The 18359-nt window shown below is 61.6% G+C and overlaps 2 protein-coding genes across 4 annotated transcripts; one reads left to right on the forward strand and one right to left on the reverse strand.

Annotated features, from left to right (window-relative positions):
- Positions 1–142: 142 nt before the first annotated feature.
- Positions 143–9012, reverse strand: SRMS (src-related kinase lacking C-terminal regulatory tyrosine and N-terminal myristylation sites). The gene is made up of 8 exons (XM_033187126.1): positions 8407–9012; positions 5757–5878; positions 4884–5050; positions 4010–4151; positions 3733–3891; positions 3023–3204; positions 2773–2929; positions 143–2579 (listed from the first exon to the last, which is right to left on the reverse strand). Exons 1-8 carry the CDS (start codon positions 8760–8762, stop codon positions 2386–2388), a joined length of 1479 nt encoding a protein of 492 aa, XP_033043017.1. The 5' UTR covers positions 8763–9012; the 3' UTR covers positions 143–2385.
- Positions 9013–15079: 6067 nt separating this feature from the next.
- Positions 15080–17994, forward strand: FNDC11 (fibronectin type III domain containing 11). 3 transcript variants are annotated; one of them, XM_033187132.1, is made up of 3 exons: positions 15573–15589; positions 16720–16813; positions 16942–17994. In XM_033187132.1, the coding sequence occupies exon 3, from the start codon at positions 16952–16954 to the stop codon at positions 17921–17923; it is 972 nt and encodes a 323-aa protein (XP_033043023.1). In that variant the 5' UTR covers positions 15573–15589; positions 16720–16813; positions 16942–16951; the 3' UTR covers positions 17924–17994. The 3 variants fall into 3 exon arrangements, with proteins under 3 accessions (XP_033043022.1, XP_033043025.1, XP_033043023.1); XM_033187131.1 differs by lacking the exons at positions 15573–15589; positions 16720–16813 and adding an exon at positions 15080–15524; XM_033187134.1 differs by lacking the exon at positions 16720–16813 and having other exon boundaries at positions 15481–15589.
- The last annotated feature ends 365 nt before the right edge of the window (positions 17995–18359 follow it).

Here is an 18359-nt window from a genome sequence, read left to right on the forward strand (position 1 = left end):
CCACCCTCCCGCTGACCCTCCTGTGTCCACCAGGGGGCTCCAATGCAGGGGCCCGGATCGGCAGCCTCAAGGGAGCAGGAAGGGGTGAGGAGGAAAGTTCGAAGTCTGCAAGGAATGGTAGGGAAAGTCCCTAAACTCTGCGTATTTGAACTTTTATTTTTATTGCAAAGAGAAATAATGGAACCTTCCGCTCATTGTTTGGAGATTAAGAACAATAATTATTTAACAGGTTCATAGATTTCTGGGCAGCCCAGCTCAGGGCTGACCAAGGTAGGGAGGGACAGTGGGGTGCCGGGCTGGGCAGTGTCCCTCAGGCCCTGCCAGCTCTGCTGGGGGCTGGTCGGGAGAGATGCAGGGGGAGGGGTGGAGGTGGGGCATGCCGGAGGAGGGCGCTGGGGCATCTGGCCAGGCAGCGTCCCTCAGAGCCCACCAGCTCTGCCACCGCCCCGATGTCCTCGAGCCTTGGGCCTCTGGGCCGTGAGTCTGTGTCCAGGAAGCCTCGAGTGTCCCTGAGTTTGGATGTGCAGGACGTTCAGTCTAAGCCACATCAGGAGGCAGGAATGTCCCTGGCCCCTCTCCGATATCCAGGAGCACAAACCTGTTCAGCTGGTGGCTGGTGAGATGCCTGGGAGGGCACGGATGCCACAGACACACCTGGTCCCCTTAATCCCAGTGGCGGCTGCAGAAAGCACAGAGAGCGAGGCCTTCTGTGCCAGAGGAGCCCCCAGGCTGCGGCGCTGGGGACGTGCCAAAACCGGAAGCTCAGCTCAAGGCCTCAGTGGGCCCAGGTACCAGAGCCAGCCCTTCCCCTAGGTTCTCCCACGCAGATGGAACTGGGCAGCTGGCCAGGGTCCCAAAAGGCTCAGGGAAAGCCTCTTGCCCCCATCATCTGCAGGGGTTCTGGTTCCTGCTGCTTCCCTCTGCTTGGCCTTGTTCTTCCTGCTCACAGGCCCCAGGAAGCCCCTGCACTGCCTCCGTTCTCTGAGCCTCTGAGTGGCCTCTTCCCTCCCCGGGGCCACTTATCTTTGCACATGGGAGTCTCATCTCTTAGCTCCCTCCCGAGTCAGGCTTTGGCCTGTGGACAGTGGCCATCAGCTCATTGGCTTAGCAGGTGCAAAGCTGACCCTAACTCTAGGGGACAAGGAACTCAGGCCTGAACTTGTCTCCAAACTTTCTGTCCCCGAAAGCCTTCTGGGGCACAGCTGCCAACCTGGGCTCCCTGGAGGGTGGGGGGCAGGGTCTCCGGGGACCCCAAACAGACCCCGCTGGCCCCCCTTGCTTCTGATTTCACAAAGACCTGAGCAGAAGCTTCCCTGAGCCAGACATGGGGTGAGCGAGGGCTGATCCTGCACATCCCTGCCCCCTCCTGCCTCGGTGACCTGCGAGGGCTCCCACCCAGAGGCTTCCTGACCAGTTGCTGCCCAGCACACCATGGCATCTACTTCTGACCCCCGACCGACCCTGCCTGATCCTGAACAGCCAGAAGACTCCAGGTCCCCCAGGGCCCAACCTGCGGCCCCTGGAAATAGCCTCCAAGGGCAGCTCCCAGGCCACCAAACCTCCCTGCCCACCCCTCCTGTGCCCCCTGGAACCCGCCCAGGGAGATGGAATTGGCAGCTCAGGCAGCTCCTGCCAATGCCCTTGGGGTTCACACTGTCTAGCAGCATGATGTCCTGGGCTGGGGTCTGGGCCGCATGGGGGCCGCTCCAACCTGCATTTTCTAGCCACGTGGACTCCCATGCGTCAGCTCCTGGGTCTCGGTCTGGGGGCTGAGCCTGTGTGTGATGTGAGCCTGTGCACGTGTCTGAGTGGGTCAGTCCCAGCTTACTGAGTGCCGTGTGCATGAGTGGGTTTGTTCACAGGCCACCAGCGTGTCTGTGTGGGGCAGGTGGTGGTGCCACCCCATGCCTACACTCCACGCACCCAGTGGGGTCAACGCCGTGGTCTGCCTGGGAGCCAGCACGGGTCACTTCTGCAAACCCAAGCTGGGACTGGGGAGGGAACCGGGCCTTTGGCTCTTGACCCTGGGAGGGAGTCCAGGGGACCCGGACAAGAGACACACTGGGCTCAGGTTCCCCGCCTAGAGCCTCCGAGGCTTCTCCCCACCTTCCTGTGCTGTTGTCTCTCGAGACGCCAGGGACACGTGTCACACTGCACAGAGAACATCAGCCCTCCACCGTCTGCACATGTCTGCCTGGTGCACAAACACGTGTGCACGCCGGGACCTGAGGCCCACGGCCACGTGTCTGCCTGGTGCACAAATGCATGTGAACGCTGGTGCCTGAGGCCCACAGCCAGAGGCTCCTGGTCCGGCTGACCAGCATCCCTTCGAGTTGACGCTCTGCAGGGAGGAGGGGCTGGCCTGGTGGAGCCCGGAGCCCTGAGTCACGTGAAGACTCGGGGAAGGCATCTGTGGATGGCGTGCAGCTTCTCCCACAGCATGGCGAAGGAGGGCCGTTCCTCGGGGCTGCTCCTCCAGCACTCCAGCATGAGCACGTAGACCTCTGCCGGGCAGGCAGCCGGGCGCGGCAGCCGGTACCCTCGCATGATCTGCTGCAGCGTCTCGTGGTTGGTCATCCCTGGGAGGCACGGGGCAAGAGCTGCCTTGATTCTGCTCTTGCAGGGGGGTCCCAATGGAGGCTTCCCATAGCCCCCCGTGTCACCTGCCTGCCCTTGGCCAGACCTCCAATCCCCTGCTAACAGCGTCCAGGCCTGGGGCCAGTGACTCCTGGGCAGAGCCTGCCTCCTCCCTGCGGCTGCCTGGGGACGCACCTTCGTAGGGACACTGGCCATAGGTGAAAACCTCATACAGCAGGACGCCGAAGGACCAGACGTCCGACTTCTGGGAGAAGACACGATAACTGGCCGCCTCAGGTGCTGTCCACTTCACTGGGATCTTGGAGCTGCTGCTCGGGGAGTAGATGTCGTCCTGGGGACAGGGAAGGCCCCTGGTTAGACAGGTGGACTGGGGCCCCCCTCACCCACCCCCTCGAGCAGTCAGGGTCCCAGAGCCTCCGCTGACCTTGAGCAGCCGGGCCAGGCCAAAGTCAGCCACCTTGCAAGCCAGGCCATCGTCCACAAGCACGTTCCTGGCGGCCAAGTCCCGATGCACGATGCGCTGCCCCTCCAGGTAGTTCATGCCCTCAGCCACCTGGCAGGCAAAGCCCAGGAGCGGCGGCAGACGCAGGGCCCGGCCCTCGGGGCCTGCAGGAGACAGCGCGGGGCCTTTCAGGGCACAGGGCCAACAGCCAGAGAGGCCGGTGTCCACCCACGTCACCTTCCCCCATGCCTCAGCCTCCTCATCTCTAAGACGTGATGAGGATGGCATGGCCGGCTAAGGCTGCAGGAAGCCCCAAGTGAGACAGGGGGAGGGTGCTGTACTCACCACGGTGACCTGGCAGACGGCCCAGGCCCCTAATAAAGACCAGGGCGGAGAAGAGCCAGAGGCTGAGCTGGGTCCACATCCCATTAGACCAAGGCTGATGACCCAGATGGGACTGCACTCCCCCAGTCCCAGCCCCGGAACCACAAGGCTCTGGCCTGGCCCAGACCTGGCCCCAGCCCTCTGTTGGCTGGAAACCAGACAGGGATGGGATCTATAGCCGAGGCCACCTGCTCCCGGTAGAGAGGCCCGGTTCACCTCGGAAACCCCTGCAGGTTCAGCTCTGCACCGGAAGGGAAGGGGCGGTCGCAGGCGCGGCAGGGCCACACGGCAGCAGGGAGGGGACTCACTGCCCAGGAAGACCTGCAGGTTTCCCTTGCGCATGAGCTCCGTGACGATGTACACAGGATCCCTGCCCGAGCACACCGCGTGCAGCCGGATGAGCCGCTCGTGCCGCAGGCCCTTCAGCGTCTGGATCTCCTTGGCGAGGTCGGCGAGCTTCATGTCGGCTGCGAGACAGGGTATGGCTCCAGGATTGGCCCACGCCACGAACATCACTGCCCCGGGGCTTGAGGGCTGGACAGCGGGTGTGGGGCCCGGCCGTGGCGCAGGATCTCGGGGCCTCACCTGACTTGATGACCTTGATCGCCACGGGCAGGGAGCCCAGCCACAGGCCTTCCCACACCTCCCCAAAGTAGCCTTCACCCAGCTTCCTCCCAAGGGCAAATTCGGAGTGTGGTCGTTCCCACGCATCCTGCTGCGGGGCCTTCTGCAGGGAGCAAAAAAACAGGGAGCTCAGTGCCCTGCCCGCTCCCCCCAGGAAGTGTGGGCAGGGAGGCTGGTCAGCATGGGCCCCTGTGCTCTGTCCCAGGCAGAGCCCCCACACCAGGCCTCCAGCGGGCACCCCCGTCCCCAGCACACACTCACCCCACCCTGGCTGGGACAAAGGGGAGTGGGTGCTGGACTTGGAGGCCCGGCCCAGCCCTGCAGGTCTCATTGCTCTGGGGCCTAAGTGGCACCTTTGCCCCAGCCGGATATCCGTCTACAAGTGCTCATTACTGCTGCTGGCCGGGCTGTCATTATGAGACCAGAGAAACCAGATTGCTGCCCTGGCCCTCAGCAGGGTGGCTCACATCGGGGACAGTCCCGGGATCCAGCAGCTCCAGCCCAGGTGCAGCATCTTGTGATCTGCGTCTCCTCCCACAACTTCCACCCCTGGAGCCTGGGGCAGCCTTGAGTGCCTTCCCCAAACTGGCCCCACGCTCCTGGCTGCTCCCCTGCAGAGCCGGGCACTGCTACAGGTCTCCTCTCCCCACTCCCAGCCCCCCAGGAATCCCAACAGCCCTCAGAGACACCAGCAAAGAGCAGTATGTGCAGGGGCCGCTGGGATGCCCCGTGTTCCCAGGCCTGGGCAGGGGCTTTGAGACGGGGTCGGGAGGAGCACCTAGAACAGGGCCAGGCCTCAGGCCAGTGTGGGGCAGCTTGGCAGGCACAGGCCCACCTGACGCACGCAGGGCTGCAGCAGGGGGTTCTGGATCAGCTTCCAGTTGGCCTTGTAGTAGGTGAGCAGCTCCTCCAGGCCGGGAAAGAGCCGTCCCTTCTGCAGGTAGAGGCTGCCATCGGCTGCCATGGAGACCCGGTAGTGGCAGACCTTGGCCTGGGCTCGGACTAGGAAGGGTTCAGAGATGGAGACCCCTGCCTCGGCTGCCAGCTGCCCCGACCCTCCCACCCCAGAGGATGCTGGCCATAACCCACCCAAGGGGTCTGGCTCAGACCTAGCTGGGGACCCTGAGATGGTCAGAGCCGTGTGGAGGAGGGAGTATGGGCAGCCACAGGCTGGGGCAGGGCAGCGAGAGGGGTCCAGGTTGGAGCTTTTCTGCTGACAGTGTGCGCAGAGTAGGCACTTAATAAATACTTGTAGAATGAATGAGTCCATGAGTCAGTGAATGAATGAAGGAATAAGGAAGGAAAGAAGGAAAAAGTGAATGAATGAATGAATAAGCAAATGAATGAAAGAATAAGCCAGTGAACAAATCAGTGAATAAATGAGTGAATGAATGAATGAGTGAATTAGTGAGTGAGTGAGGTGTGAATGAACGATGAATGAATGAGTGAGTGAGTGAATTAGTGAGTGAGGAATGAATGAACGAGTGAGTGAGTGATGTTATAAATGAGTGAGTGGATGAATGACTGGATGAATGAATGAATGAATGGGTGAGTGAGCAAATGCAGGAGGTGACAGGCGTATCTGCTGTTGGGCCCTCAGTGGCGCCAGGTGTGATTCAGGACCCAGCACCACCTAGATACCAACCACCCCAAGGTCAAGAGCACTGGCCCAGTGGGGGACAGAGGCAGGAGGGACTGCCCCAGGTACCTGACAGTGAGTAGCCCCCGAGGCTGCTCTCGCTGGGCCGGATGAGGAAGGCCCCTGGTTCGTTGGGTGGGGAGAGGAGCAGCTGCTGTGCCTGGGTCCGGCTGACTCCGCTGAAGTACCAGCTGAAAACAGCAGGTGCGGCAGTCACCTTGCAGGCCCCTCAGCCGGTGGCCCCACGTGCTCTCCTCCATGCTGGTGGCAGGGCTGAGCCCGGCGGTCCCACTGCCTCTCAGGGAGAAGGTCCACCCTGTGGCAGGGCTGGAATCCCAGCTCAAGGTCTGCACTGCCTCAGCCCCCATCCTCCTGCTCAGCCGTGAGCGTCCTCACCTTGGCCGTGGGCTCTCCGTTAGCCCTGCTGGGCATGACTTCCAGTTTCCTGTTCATAGTGACCGCCAGCCTCAGCCACAGGTTAACAGTCAGCCCTGGCCATAGGCCATAGGCCTCCAAACTCGGCTTCGCTGAGCCCCTGAGCGGACACGGAGCCGACGGCCTGATGAGCTGCCCAGAAGCACTGTTGGGCTGTTGGTGTGGTCGTACAGGGCCACAGGCGCCACCTGGCTGGGCACAGCCCACCTGCCTCAGGCAGTTGGTTAGTGGGGGTGGCCCATACAGAGCTCTGTCCTGAGGAGGCGGCCTAAGCCAGGCTGGGCAGGAGGTCAGGAGGGGCAGCCAATGGGCGGCTGCAGGGGGGTTGCTGGGCGAACGTTCAAAGCATCCTGCATCCTATTCTGAAGAGTTGTGCCCAGTACAGGATGGCCCCAAGCCCACTGGCCTCTGTCCACACAGACACCCCCTCCAAAAAGCTAGGTGGAGGTGAGACCACTCTGAACATGGTGGCACGGTGGCCGGGAGCTCCCAGGCACCCACTCCTCAGATGTCCAAACACAGGAGCCCACACCGGGTGTCAGGAGAGGGGCCTGCTGGGGCTCCCCTGTCCAGATGGGTCACCCACCAGGTCACATCTACTCACTCCTGGGAGCCAGAGGCATCCTTGGAAGACAGAAACGCTCCCAGCCCCACCTCGACTACATATCTCTCTTCTGAAGGCCAAGGCAGGGACTCCACACCTGACTCAGCTTCCCACCCTGGAGCTTCCTGGGACCCAGGGAGGGATGCGGGCCACTCCCCCGCCCCAGGGCACACCCTATAAGCACCAGAAGGAGGAAGCAGAGTGAGCCGGGTGTCAGGGTGGGGCTGAAATCACTCGGGGAGCGGGACTAGGAAAGGACCCAAGGCAGGCCTCAGAGTCAACACAAGATTCGGGGCTGGGGTACAGCCATGCCATCCTGGGCAGACGTGGCTGCTGGAACTGGGCAAGACGGAGGACAGTCTGGCACCCCTGCCCCGGGGACCTGGAGGGCAATGGGGGCAGCAGGAACAGAAACCGGCATGGCCGGGGCCGTCGGGCTGGGCTGAGGTTGAAGGAAATGAAGATGGAGACAGGAAGAGCTGTGGGACCAGGCACTGGGAGGCGGCGGCCTGACACGCTGGCTCCATGGATGCTCTGTCAGCCAGGGGCCCTGCCTTCTGGGGTCTGCTGGCCGGGAGACGCAACCCTCTCACGTGTAAAGAGACTCAGGCCCCTCCCAGCACTGCGGAGTGTGGGCATGAGACACAGGTGTTTCCCCAACACATCGCCAGCCCCTCTGACACCCATATCAGGGCTTGGGGGTCGGAGGTGGCCCCGTGCGGATCCTGAGATGCAGGGGATGTGCCTGAGGTCTCTCCCTGGGGCGTGGGGCCAGGTGTCTGGAGCTAATGACACCTGAGTGTGGTTAGTCTTTTAATCTCCAGCCTAGGCAAATAGTCATTAGCTTTGCCTATGGACAGCACTGCTCTACCCCGAGCCCTGCCCTCCAGGAACTGCTGAAGGGATCTGTCCTCCACACCTGCGGTGACTGTGAACCCCTTCCCATCACAATGGCTGCTTGCCCCCCAACCACTGCTCAGGGCAAGCAAGGCAGGTGTGGGGTGAGGGCCTGGGGCCCCTCGGGAGACACCTTCCAATGACTGTGGCTTCACACACCCCATGTAACCCTCAGGACAATGTGTGAGTGCCCAGGGTCCCCCAGGAGGCTGGAAGTGGCCCTGAGCAAGGCTGACCCCGGAGGTCTCCAGGGCTCAGGCCTGGCCCAGCTGGACACAGGACCAAGGAAGCTGCTCAGAGCAGCTGCACTGAGCATCTGGACTAGGTGCCCCTGCAGCCCCTGCTCACCTGCCCTCACCCAGAGCTCCTGGAGCGTGCGCCCCTGTGTCATCTGGTGCCTCCCAGCCCCCAGCCCCTGCCCTCCAAGGAGTGACCACTCCACGAACACTGGACTCCCTGTGTGAGGGCGGGAGGGCCTGGCCAGCCAGGCAGGGTCCTGGAGGAACCGCCCGCTGGGTGCTGGGCTGGTGCAGCTGGTGTCCCCTGGACCTGACCAGGCCTGTGGAGCCTCCTCTCCCTCTTGGCAGCGCACAGCAGACTCTGTGTGTTCCTACCATACCTGCCGGCCCGAGGCTCATCAACTGTCCCTGAATGAATGCATGGATGAACGAATGAATGAACAGATAGCCACGGACATGCGGTTTCAAACTCAAAATCCTGCCGTTTTTCCAGACTCCCCAGACTAGGGCGAGGCAGGCTCTGACTCCAGGTCGAGGTACTCACGGTTGGTCTGAGAGCGTCTCGGGAGAAGCCTTGGCCACATGGGTGATGGGCACGAGCCCGGCGCTGGGCTGGCCCGAGAGCCTGCGCGCCAAGATGTAGCCGCCCCCCTCCTCCAGGGCCCAGAGCCTGTCCCCGCGGCGGACACTCAGCTCCTCGCCGCGCCGCGCCGCGAAGTCGTAGAGCGCAACGAAGAGCTGCGGGAAGGGGCCGCAGGGCTCCGCGGGGAGCGCGGGCACTGGGTCGGCGTCGGGGTCCGTGGACCCGGGGGTGCTGTGGTCCCGCTCGCCGTCCGCAGGCCAGATCTTGTCCCAGAAGAAGGACAGGAAGGCCAGCCGCCTCCTGAGGAAGGGCTCCATCCCCCGGGGTCACCGCGCTGGGCCGAGGGCCATGGGAGCCCACGAGCGCGGAGGAGGAACTGGAGGGGCCGGTGGGACCTGGTGTCCAGCGCTCCGGGCACCGGCCGTGGGGCGACAGGGGACCCCAGCCCTGTGGTCACTCAGAGATCCCCTGGATCCAGGAGGCACACCGTTCCCATCGGCGTCCGGGCTGGCGTTCGGGCTGGGTGGGGCGCAGGGCGGACCCCCTGCCTCAGACACACCAACAGCCCCTCCTATTCGACCTCCTTGGCGTCTGGAGTGCACGGTCCCCTCCCCGACCCCAGGGCAGAGGGCAGCTTCGGCTGGGGCGGGGGCGGGGGCTGGCTCCAGGAGGGGCCTAGGAGGGCGGAGTGGGCGGGGCCAGCCTCTCTCCTGCCCTCTGCAAGGCCCAGGCAGGCGGAGTGGCTCTGCCCACCCAAGCCCGGCCCCTGCCCAAGGGCACCACAGTCCATCAGCCACCGTGCCCGCGGAGAAGTGGGGGGTCCATGGAAGGGCGCTGCTGTTCAGCACCTGCAGTGGTTGCCAAGCCTGAGCTGCCCTTAGGTGAAAAGTGCTTACTTACTTAAATGTTGGCCAGATATTTTAACATCATTAACCCCGCACCAGGCGCTGAGCCTCTGGCCTCTACAGCGAAGGCCAATGACAGGCGAGTGAGGGGGCTGTCAGCACCCCAGCTTTCATGCAGTAAAACCAGATGCTGACTGCGGGGAGCTCCGCCGCAGGCCAGCTGGAGTGGGGTCCTGAGTGGGGTGGGGTGGGGGCCCATCTGCAGACTCTTTTTTTTTTTTTTTTTTTTTTTTTTTTTTTGAGACAGAGTCTCGCTCTGTCCCCAGGCTGGAGTGCAGTGGCCGGATCTCAGCTCACTACAAGCTCCGCCTCCCGGGTTCACGCCATTCTCCTGCCTCAGCCTCCGAGTAGCTGGGACTACAGCGCCCGCCACCTCGCCCGGCTAGTTTTTTTGTATTTTTTAGTAGAGACGGGGTTTCACCGTGTTAGCCAGGATGGTCTCGATCTCCTGACCTCGTGATCCGCCCGTCTCGGCTCCCAAGTGCTGGGATTACGGCTTGAGCCACCGCGCCCGGCCTCATCTGCAGACTCTTGCTCCTCTCGCCGGCCTCCCCCCAGCAGCCCCTGCAGCACCTGGGTGGCCTTCATGGAGCCCCACACCCCTTCCCCACGTCTCACACACATCAGTGCCCACACTTCTTGTGTGGGTTGAACACATCCCTCCAACAGGCATGACCAGTGTCCAGCCAGTGACAAGCCCCTCTCGCACCTGCCTGCCCTGGAGCCACAGATGGCCTTCTCAGCAGTCTCACGTCTGAGGACTGGTGTGTGCACTGTGGGGTGGCAGTGACACCCGTGGCCTGGCTCTCAGGGCACCCCAGCGGCCAAGCTGTGTCCGAGCTGACGGCCTGGAGCCAGCAGGAGCCCTGGGAGGCTGGACATCGCCAGGCTCAAGGCAGGCTCTGCCCCAGAGAGGTGTCCTGCTGGGAGTGGGGGAGGGTGTTCAGAAATGTGGATAATTGTAAATACTAAATTGGGGGTGGCCTTTGAGGGGCCCCAGCATCTTCTCCCTTCCCCAGCGCTGTCTCCTCCCCTCCCCGGGCACCTTCTCCTCCCGCCCCGGCCGCCTTCTCCTCCCTTCACACATGCAGGTGGGGGTTTTGCCCACCAGTTTCTTTTCTTTTACATTTTTTTTTTTTGAAACAGGGTCTCACCCTGTCGCCCAGGCTGGAGTGCAGTGGCACCATCACGCCTTACTGCAGCCTCGATCTCCTGGGCTCAAGCTATCCTCCTGCCGGACTACAGGTGTGAGCCACCATGCCCAGATAAATTTTTTATTATTTGTAGAGATGGGATCTCACTGTGTTGCCCAGGCTGGTTTTGAACTCTTGGCCTCAAGCGATCCTCCTGCCTCCCACAGTGCTGGAACTACAGGCGTGGCCACCATCTCTCCTAAATCCCCCCCAGGACATGACTCCTCCCTCCTAGAACACCAAGGCCACAGAGCCCCAGGGAGGCCTCCTCAGGCCGTGGAAGGCTCCTGTGCTCACCACACTGGGGTCAGGTGTTCAGGGCACTGAATGCAGATTCCTCCCAGACACTCCCTGTTCCTTAGGGCCAGGGGATCGTGGCATAGGACTCAGCACATTCCATGCCCAGCCGGAGCCAGAGGCAGGCCTGGCCGTCGGGGTTAGGGCCCCATTGGGCCTCTGCCCAGGCATGTCTCACCCCCACTACCCTACCGGCCCACAGATCAGCTCCCCACGTCCGCCCCATCTCCCTCTCCTTGCACCTGCTGCCCTTGCACTGCACACATGCCACGGTGAGCGCGGTCGGCAGGCAGCCAAGGCTAGCTCCATCCAGCTCCTCCCTGGTGGTCCTCAGAATCCCCGGCCCCGCAGGCCCAGCTACCCTGTCCCACTGCCCTCCAAGCTGTGCCCGCCCATCCACCCCTTCCTCACCTCACCCACCAGGTGCAACACAGCCCAGTGTAGGGCCCCTGCCAGGTGTCCGTGTCAGCAGCTCCTTCCCTGCCTGCTGTGCCCTCACCCATGACTTACCTCCTCCCTCAGCCCTAACCGGATGGGTGGCACAGAGGGGAGTGAGGAAAGGGGCCTGGGCACAGGATCACTTTGGACGGGGTCAGGAGACTGGGGCTTGGCCAGGTGAGGCAGCTAACTCCTGTAATACCAGCATTTGTGGAGGCCAAGCAGGAGGATCGCTTGAGCCCAAGGGTTCAAGACCAGCCTGGGCAACATACCGAGACTCTCATCTCTATTTTTTTAAAAAAGAAAAGGCGGGCCGGGCGTTGTGGCTCAGGCCTGTAATCACAGCACTTTGGGAGGCCAAGACGGGCGGATCACGAGGTCAGGAGATCAAGACCATCCTGGCTAACATGGTGAAACCCCGTCTCTACTAAAAATACAAAAAAAAAAAAAAATTAGCGGGGCGTGGTGGTGGGTGCCTGTAGTCCCAGCTACACAGGAGGCTGAGGGAGGAGAATGGCGTGAACCCGGGGGGCGGAGCTTGCAGTGAGCAGAGACCGTGCCACTGCACTCCAGCCTGGGCGACAGAGCGAGACTCCATCTCAAAAAAAAAAAAAAAAAAGAAAAAGAAAAGGCCGGGCACAGTGGCTCACACCTGTAATCCCAGCACTTTAGGAGGCCAAGGAAGGTGCATCACCTGAGGCCAGGAGTTCAAGACCAGCCTAGGCAACTATGGTGAAACCCCGTCTCCACTAAAATACAAAAATTAGGTATGATGGTGGGCACCTGTAATCCCAGCTACTTGGGAGGCTGAGACGGAAGAATCACTTGAATCTGGGAGACCGTGGTTGCAGTGCGCCGAGATTGTGGTGCCACTACACTCCTGCCTCAGCAGCTGAGCGAGTCTCCGTCCCAAAAAAAAAAAAAAGGACCAGGGCTGGAATCCTGCTGTCAGACTCACTGGCCACATGACCTTGGGCACACAGTGCTGAATCGCCCTGTGCCTCAGTTTCCCCGTCTGTAAGAGCACTGAGCTTACAACAGCAGTGAGGATACAGACCAGGAGGATGCAGTGCAGGCCCTTCCTAGTGTTTAGATGGAGGCTGGTGGCAGGAGCTCTGCCACTTTCAGGCCACCCCCAGCCAGGTTTATGTGTCTGAAGGGTACAGCTCTGAGGGTCTCAGCAGTCAGGGTGCACTCTCTCCCCCATGACTGGCCCTACTATCCCCAGGCTTCACCATCCTCAGGGCGCAGGGAAGCTGTGTCCACCAGGGACAACAGACCCAAAGTGTTCACTGTCCATGCCCTGGTGGCCACAAACAGGGTTGAGCAAGACTGAGCACAAACTGGCCCTGGTGCCCAGCAGTGAACAGCAGTGACCATCGGCTCTGCATGGAGAGGACTATGCTGAGCCCAAGAAGCCAGTCCCAAGGCTGCATACTGAAAGCTTGCACTGACAGGACATTCTTGAAATGACCAGACAGAGCCGGAGAGATGAGTGGTTGCAGGGCTAGGGAGGGGTGCGAGGGAGCAGCGTGGCCATAAAGAACATCTCAAGGTCCCATGGGGGTGGCACTGCCCTGCGTCTGTATCGGTGTCAAGGTCCTGGCGTGACTGTGCACTGCAGTCTTGCAAGATGCTACCACTGGGGACGCTTGGTAGAGGGTAACGGTACCTCTGTGTTACTTCTTACAACTGCAGGTAAATCTACAATTATCTTAAAATTAAAAGTTTAACTTTATTATTATTATGATTTTTGAGACAGGTCTCTGTCTTACTGCACCCAGGTTGGAGTGCATAGCACAATCTCGGCTCACTGCAATCTCCACCTCCTGGGTTCAAGCGATTCTCCTGCCTCAGCCTCCCAAGTAGCTGGGACTACAGGCACGCGCCACCATGCCCAGCTAATTTTTGTATTGTTAGTAGAGACTGGGTCTCACTCACTATGTTGGCCAGGCTGGTCTCAAACTCCTGACCTCAGGTGATCTGCTTGCCTCAGCCTCCCAAAGTGCTGGGATTATAGGTGCGAGTCACTGCGCCCAGCCATTATTATTCTTTTTAGAGACAGGGTCTCCCTCTGTTACCCAGGCTGGAGTGCAGTGGCACCATCCTGGCTCACTGCAGCCTAGTCTTCCCAGGCTCAGGTGATCCTCCAGCCTCAGCCTTCCAAGTAGCTGAGACCACAGGTGCACACCACCACACCCAGCTAATTTTTCAAATTATTTGTAGAGACTGGGGTCTCCCTATGTTGCCCAGGCTGGTCTCAAACTTCTGGCCTCAAGGGATCCTCTCACTTCGGCCTCTCAAAGTTCTGGGATTATGGACCTGAGCCACCCAGCCTGGGTAAAAGTTTAACTTTAAAAAATTAGATTAGAGGCTGGGCGCAGTGGCTCATGCCTGTAATTCCAGCACTTTGGGAGGCCAAGGTGGGCGGATCATGAGGTCAGGAGATCGAGACCATTCTGCCTAACATGGTGAAACCCTGTCTCTACTAAAAATACAAAAAAAAATTAGCTGGGCATGGTGGTGGGCGCCTGTAGTCCCAGCTATTCGGGAGGCTGAGGCAGGAGAATGGCATGAACCTGGGAGGCGGAGCTTGCAGTGAGCCAAGATCGTGCCACTGCAATCCAGCCTGGGTGACAGAGCGAGACTCCATCTCAAAAAAAAAAATTAGATTAGAAATCAGAAATTGAAAGAAAGGGGATAGGGTGGAACCCAGGAGAGGGCAGACATCCAGGACCTGCCTGGCGCCAGAAGAGAAGGGGAGGCTGCTCTGCCCCCACCCTGCTTCTCTGTGAGTGGCCTGCAGGGTGGGGGGTAAGGGGTCTAACTCCTAGTGCTTCCCAACCCTCTGTGTCAGACAGCACCCCCTTCTCCAAACAACCTGGCTTTGTCCCCTGGAGCCCTAAATAACAATAACAACAATAACAATAGCTGACATTTATTGAGTTCCAGCCCAAGCAGGGAGGGCAAGGCAGAAACAGCACCCAACAGGACTGGGCGCGGGGCTCACACCTGTAATCCCAAAGGATCAGAAAGACCCAGGTGGGAGGATCACTGGGGCCCGGGGGGTGGAGGCTGCAGTGAGCAGGTGGAGACTGCAACATGGTGACAGAGCAAGACACTATCTCAAAAAAAATCACCCACACCCACCCACTTCCTGCCAGGCCTAACCCCTGGGACCTCCATGCACCAGAGGAAAGCTCTTCCGAGGTGGGGTCGCCGGGAGGAGGGGGAAGCTCAGGTTACAGAAGAGCCTGGGAGGGGCTCAAAGACGCCCATCCTGGAAGAGGCCCCAGCACTGACCTCCGTGGGGATGGAGATGAGGAGGATGGAAAGTGTCTTCCTCCAGCATCTTCCTGAAGGTGAACGAGGGGCACCTTGGGGTGTCTGAGATTGTGACCCCCAGAGAACCCCAGGTAGCTGGGGTGTGCTGTGGGGGAAGGGAAGGATCCCAGAGGCCCTGAGCCCAATGGAACGGATACAGACGGGACCAGATGGCCTCAGAGCTCCTCTGTGGGGCTCCCTGGAGCTATGAAGACCCCATTTATCCAGAGTCAGGTCGGGGCCTGAGCTTGGGCGGCCCCAGGTGGGAGACCCTTCGCCCCGTACGGAAGGAGCCCGTGGTGGGAGGAGCCTGTGGTGGGAGGAGCCTGTGGTGGGAGGGGCCGTGGTGGGAGGAGCCTGCGCTGGGAGGAGCCTGTGGTGGGAGGGGCCGTTGCGGGATTGGGGGAGCCTGTGGTGGGAGGAGCCTGAGGTGGGGGAGCCCGTGGTGGGAGGAGCCTGTGGTGGGCGGGGCCTTGCTGGGCGGAGCCGCCCCTCTCCTCTGCGCTGGGTGATCCGTGTGCCAGGTCACCGGGCCCTGCCTCGCTCCCAAATTACTCCGAGGGATTCCGAGGAGTGCACTAGGACTGGGGGGTCGAGCGGGAATCCCCTCCCAGTCACCTGAGGCTCCTGCGGCCCGCTGGAAGCCGGGGGTGAGTGGGGACAGGAACCCCACTTGGAGCCCGGCTCTTGGACCAGCCACCCGAGGTAGCCCCCAAGTCGGGAACGCGGGCCCCCAGAAGTCTGAGACTCCCCAGGAAGCGACGCGGATGGAAGATTTCTCGGCTCGGGGTCCTGGGTCCCCACCCCCGCCCCGCCCCCGGGCCGCAGCGTCACAAAGGCCCCGGTCCCCAGGGCAACCCGCGGAGCGCGGAGGGAGGCTGGGCTCTGGGAAGTCCGCGCGCGGCTCCGCTTCGGAGGCAGGGCAAGTGGGCGCGGGTCTGGGGCGGCGGCGGGGGCTGGGAAAGGAGGGCTGGGGGTCTCAGGAAGGTAAGGGGCAGGCAGAGGGGCCGGGGACGTGGGCCTAGGGGAGTGTGGAGGAGGAGGTAGGGTGCGGGCACCTGGTGGTCTCAGGGAAGCGGGCCTGGGACGAGGGGTGTGTAGGAAGCAGCGAGGGGTTCGGAACCGCTTTCCAGGGTTCACGACCAGCCCCTCTGGGTTTTCCACCTGGGCAGCTGCTGGAGACTGGAAAACATCTCTCACAAGTCACAGAGGCACGATTTCCCTCCAGTGGTGAAGTCCGCCCCAGCCTCCAGCCAGAGCAGGGCTTAGGCCTGGGGTCCCGGGGACCTGCTCTCAGCTAGCACCTCACCCTAGACACACTCCCTGCTGTCCCCAGGGTCCTGTTCTCACCCCGCTGCCCCAGGAAGGTCAAGGGTTGCCCGTTTGGGCGTGAGGCAAACATGGCTTGCCACCTACCTTGGGGAACTCACACAACTGCTTAGCTCTCATTTGCGGTTCATCCCAGGCCCTAGTGGCTGTGACAACCTGAGATCTCCAGGGTTGCTGGGAGCCGGGGCAGCAGCCAGGGTGCAGCTTGCTCTCAAGGGAGCTGCGGCAGAGCCTGGGGCCACAGCTGCACTCAGCCGGTGCACCCACAGACACAGGGTCAGACTCGGCTCAGCACTGGGCTGAAACCCTGGATGAGAGCAAGAACCAAGCGTCTTAGCCTCAGGCTCCATCTGGGAAACGGAGTGTTGCTTGTGGAGTCCGTGAGCTCACCAGGGACAGGGTCCCGGGTCCACAGCGAGGGCCCACAGCGTAGGAGGAGGGCTGCTCCTCCGGGTCCAGGCCTTGCCGCCCTCCTCCCACGCTGACTGCCAGCTGGCCTAGTCTTTGGTGAGGCCTGTCTCTCTGCTCTACGACTGTGATGAGGCATAGAGAGTCCCCAGGGAGAACCAGAGCGGGAAGATGGCCCACGAGTGTCCCTAAGGGGGGTTCTGTGCTGCTTAGGACCATGCTATCCCGTCTCCACATCCCTGAGGGTGCCAGCATCCCCTTTCAGTACCAGAGCTAGGAACTGGGGCCCTTGCCGGGCCACAGGTCAAGGCTGGGGTTTCTGCCCTGGCTGTTCTGGCCAGAAGTCCGCAGTCGTAGCTCTTCCCTGTCCTGTCCCGCAGGCCACCGGTTGTCAGTAGAGGTTTATGCTCCTCGGCATAAACTGTGTCCAGATCTGTAGCCTGCCCATCCAGCCCTCCAGGCAGCCTCTTCCCAGCGAGTTGTGCCCCCGAGGAAGGACAGAGGCCCAGCATGGGGGCAGTGGGCTGAATCCATCCCCCGAGCGTGCCACTGCGCAGGGGAGGCCAGCCTGCCTGGCAGTTGACACCCAGCCCTCCTCCCAGCTCCTGGATAATGAGCTCCCACGTGGCAGGCCTGGGCCTGGACAAGATGAAGCTGGGCAATCCCCAGTCCTTCCTGGACCAGGAGGAGGCAGATGACCAGCAGCTGCTGGAGCCAGAGGCATGGAGGACCTACACCGAGCGCCGCAATGCCCTGCGTGAGTTCCTGACTTCGGACCTGAGCCCGCACCTGCTCAAGCGCCACCACGCCCGCATGCAGCTGCTGCGTAAGTGCTCCTACTACATCGAGGTCCTGCCCAAGCACCTAGCCCTGGGCGACCAGAACCCGTTGGTGCTGCCTAGCGCCGTGTTCCAGCTCATCGACCCCTGGAAGTTCCAGCGCATGAAGAAGGTGGGCACAGCTCAGACCAAGATCCAGCTCCTGCTGCTTGGGGACCTGCTGGAGCAGCTGGACCATGGCCGTGCTGAGCTGGACGCCCTGCTCCAGTCGCCGGACCCACGGCCTTTCCTGGCTGACTGGGCGCTGGTGGAGCGGCGGCTGGCGGACGTGTCGGCCGTCATGGACAGCTTCCTGACCATGATGGTGCCGGGACGGCTGCACGTCAAGCACCGCCTGGTGTCTGATGTCAGTGCTGCCAAGATCCCTCACATCTGGCTCATGCTGAGCACCAAGATGCCCGTCATGTTTGACAGAAAGGAGTCAGCGGCCCACCAGGACTGGGCCCGGCTGCGTTGGTTCGTCACCATCCAGCCGGCCGCCTCGGAGCAGTATGAGCTGCGCTTCAGGCTGCTGGACCCGCGGACGCAGCAGGAGTGCGCCCAGTGTGGCGTCATCCCCGTGGCTGCCTGCACCTTCGACGTCCGAAACCTGCTGCCCAACCGTTCCTACAAGTTCACCATCAAGAGGGCCGAGACCTCCACGCTGGTGTACGAGCCCTGGAGGGACAGCCTCACCCTGCAGACCAAGCCGGGGCCCCTGGAGGGGCCCGCCCTCAGCCACTCTGTCCGAGAGATGATTTTCTAATATTTATCCACTAATAAAGAGGAGTGTAAATGCACATACGGAATTAAAGACACAAACCTATTTGTTTTAAAGGCAGCAGCCACCAGTGTTTTTCCTGGCTCAAAACATGCCAAGCCCCAGGCCGGACCTCCCACGACAGCTGAACCTAGAGCAAGAAGTGCCAGCCCCTGACACCTGGGGTCCTCCTCCCCTGACAAGAGCTGCTCCACAGGGCCTCTGTGGTCCCAGCCCCCACCTCTCCTCGCCACACCCATCACCATGACCACAGGGCCTCTGCGGTCCCAGCCCCCGCCTCTCCTTGCCACACCCATCACCATGACTGAGCTCTGGCCTTCCTTACCCACCTTCCTGGCTTGGGGGCCTCCCTAAGGGGATGACACTTCTAGGCCACAGTGCGTCCCACCACCCCAGCCCAGCCTCGAGTGCTCATTAGCAC

This window comes from Trachypithecus francoisi, unplaced genomic scaffold, assembly GCF_009764315.1.
Source record: "Trachypithecus francoisi isolate TF-2019V2 unplaced genomic scaffold, Tfra_2.0 Lachesis_group21, whole genome shotgun sequence".
Lineage (NCBI taxonomy): Eukaryota > Metazoa > Chordata > Mammalia > Primates > Cercopithecidae > Trachypithecus > Trachypithecus francoisi.

Coding starts and splice junctions, on each gene's coding strand:
- SRMS (XM_033187126.1), bottom strand. CDS start 8,762: ATGGAGCCCTTCCTCAGGAGGCGGCTGGCCTTCCTGTCCTTCTTCTGG. Junction 5,051..5,756: donor CGGGGGCTACTCACTGTCAG/GTACCTGGGGCA, acceptor AACCCTTCCTAG/TCCGAGCCCAGGCCAAGGTC. Junction 3,892..4,009: donor GATCAAGGTCATCAAGTCAG/GTGAGGCCCCGA, acceptor CCTGTCTCGCAG/CCGACATGAAGCTCGCCGAC.
- FNDC11 (XM_033187131.1), top strand. CDS start 15,370: ATGGAAGATTTCTCGGCTCGGGGTCCTGGGTCCCCACCCCCGCCCCGC. Junction 15,525..16,941: donor GGCTCCGCTTCGGAGGCAGG/GCAAGTGGGCGC, acceptor CCCTCCTCCCAG/CTCCTGGATAATGAGCTCCC.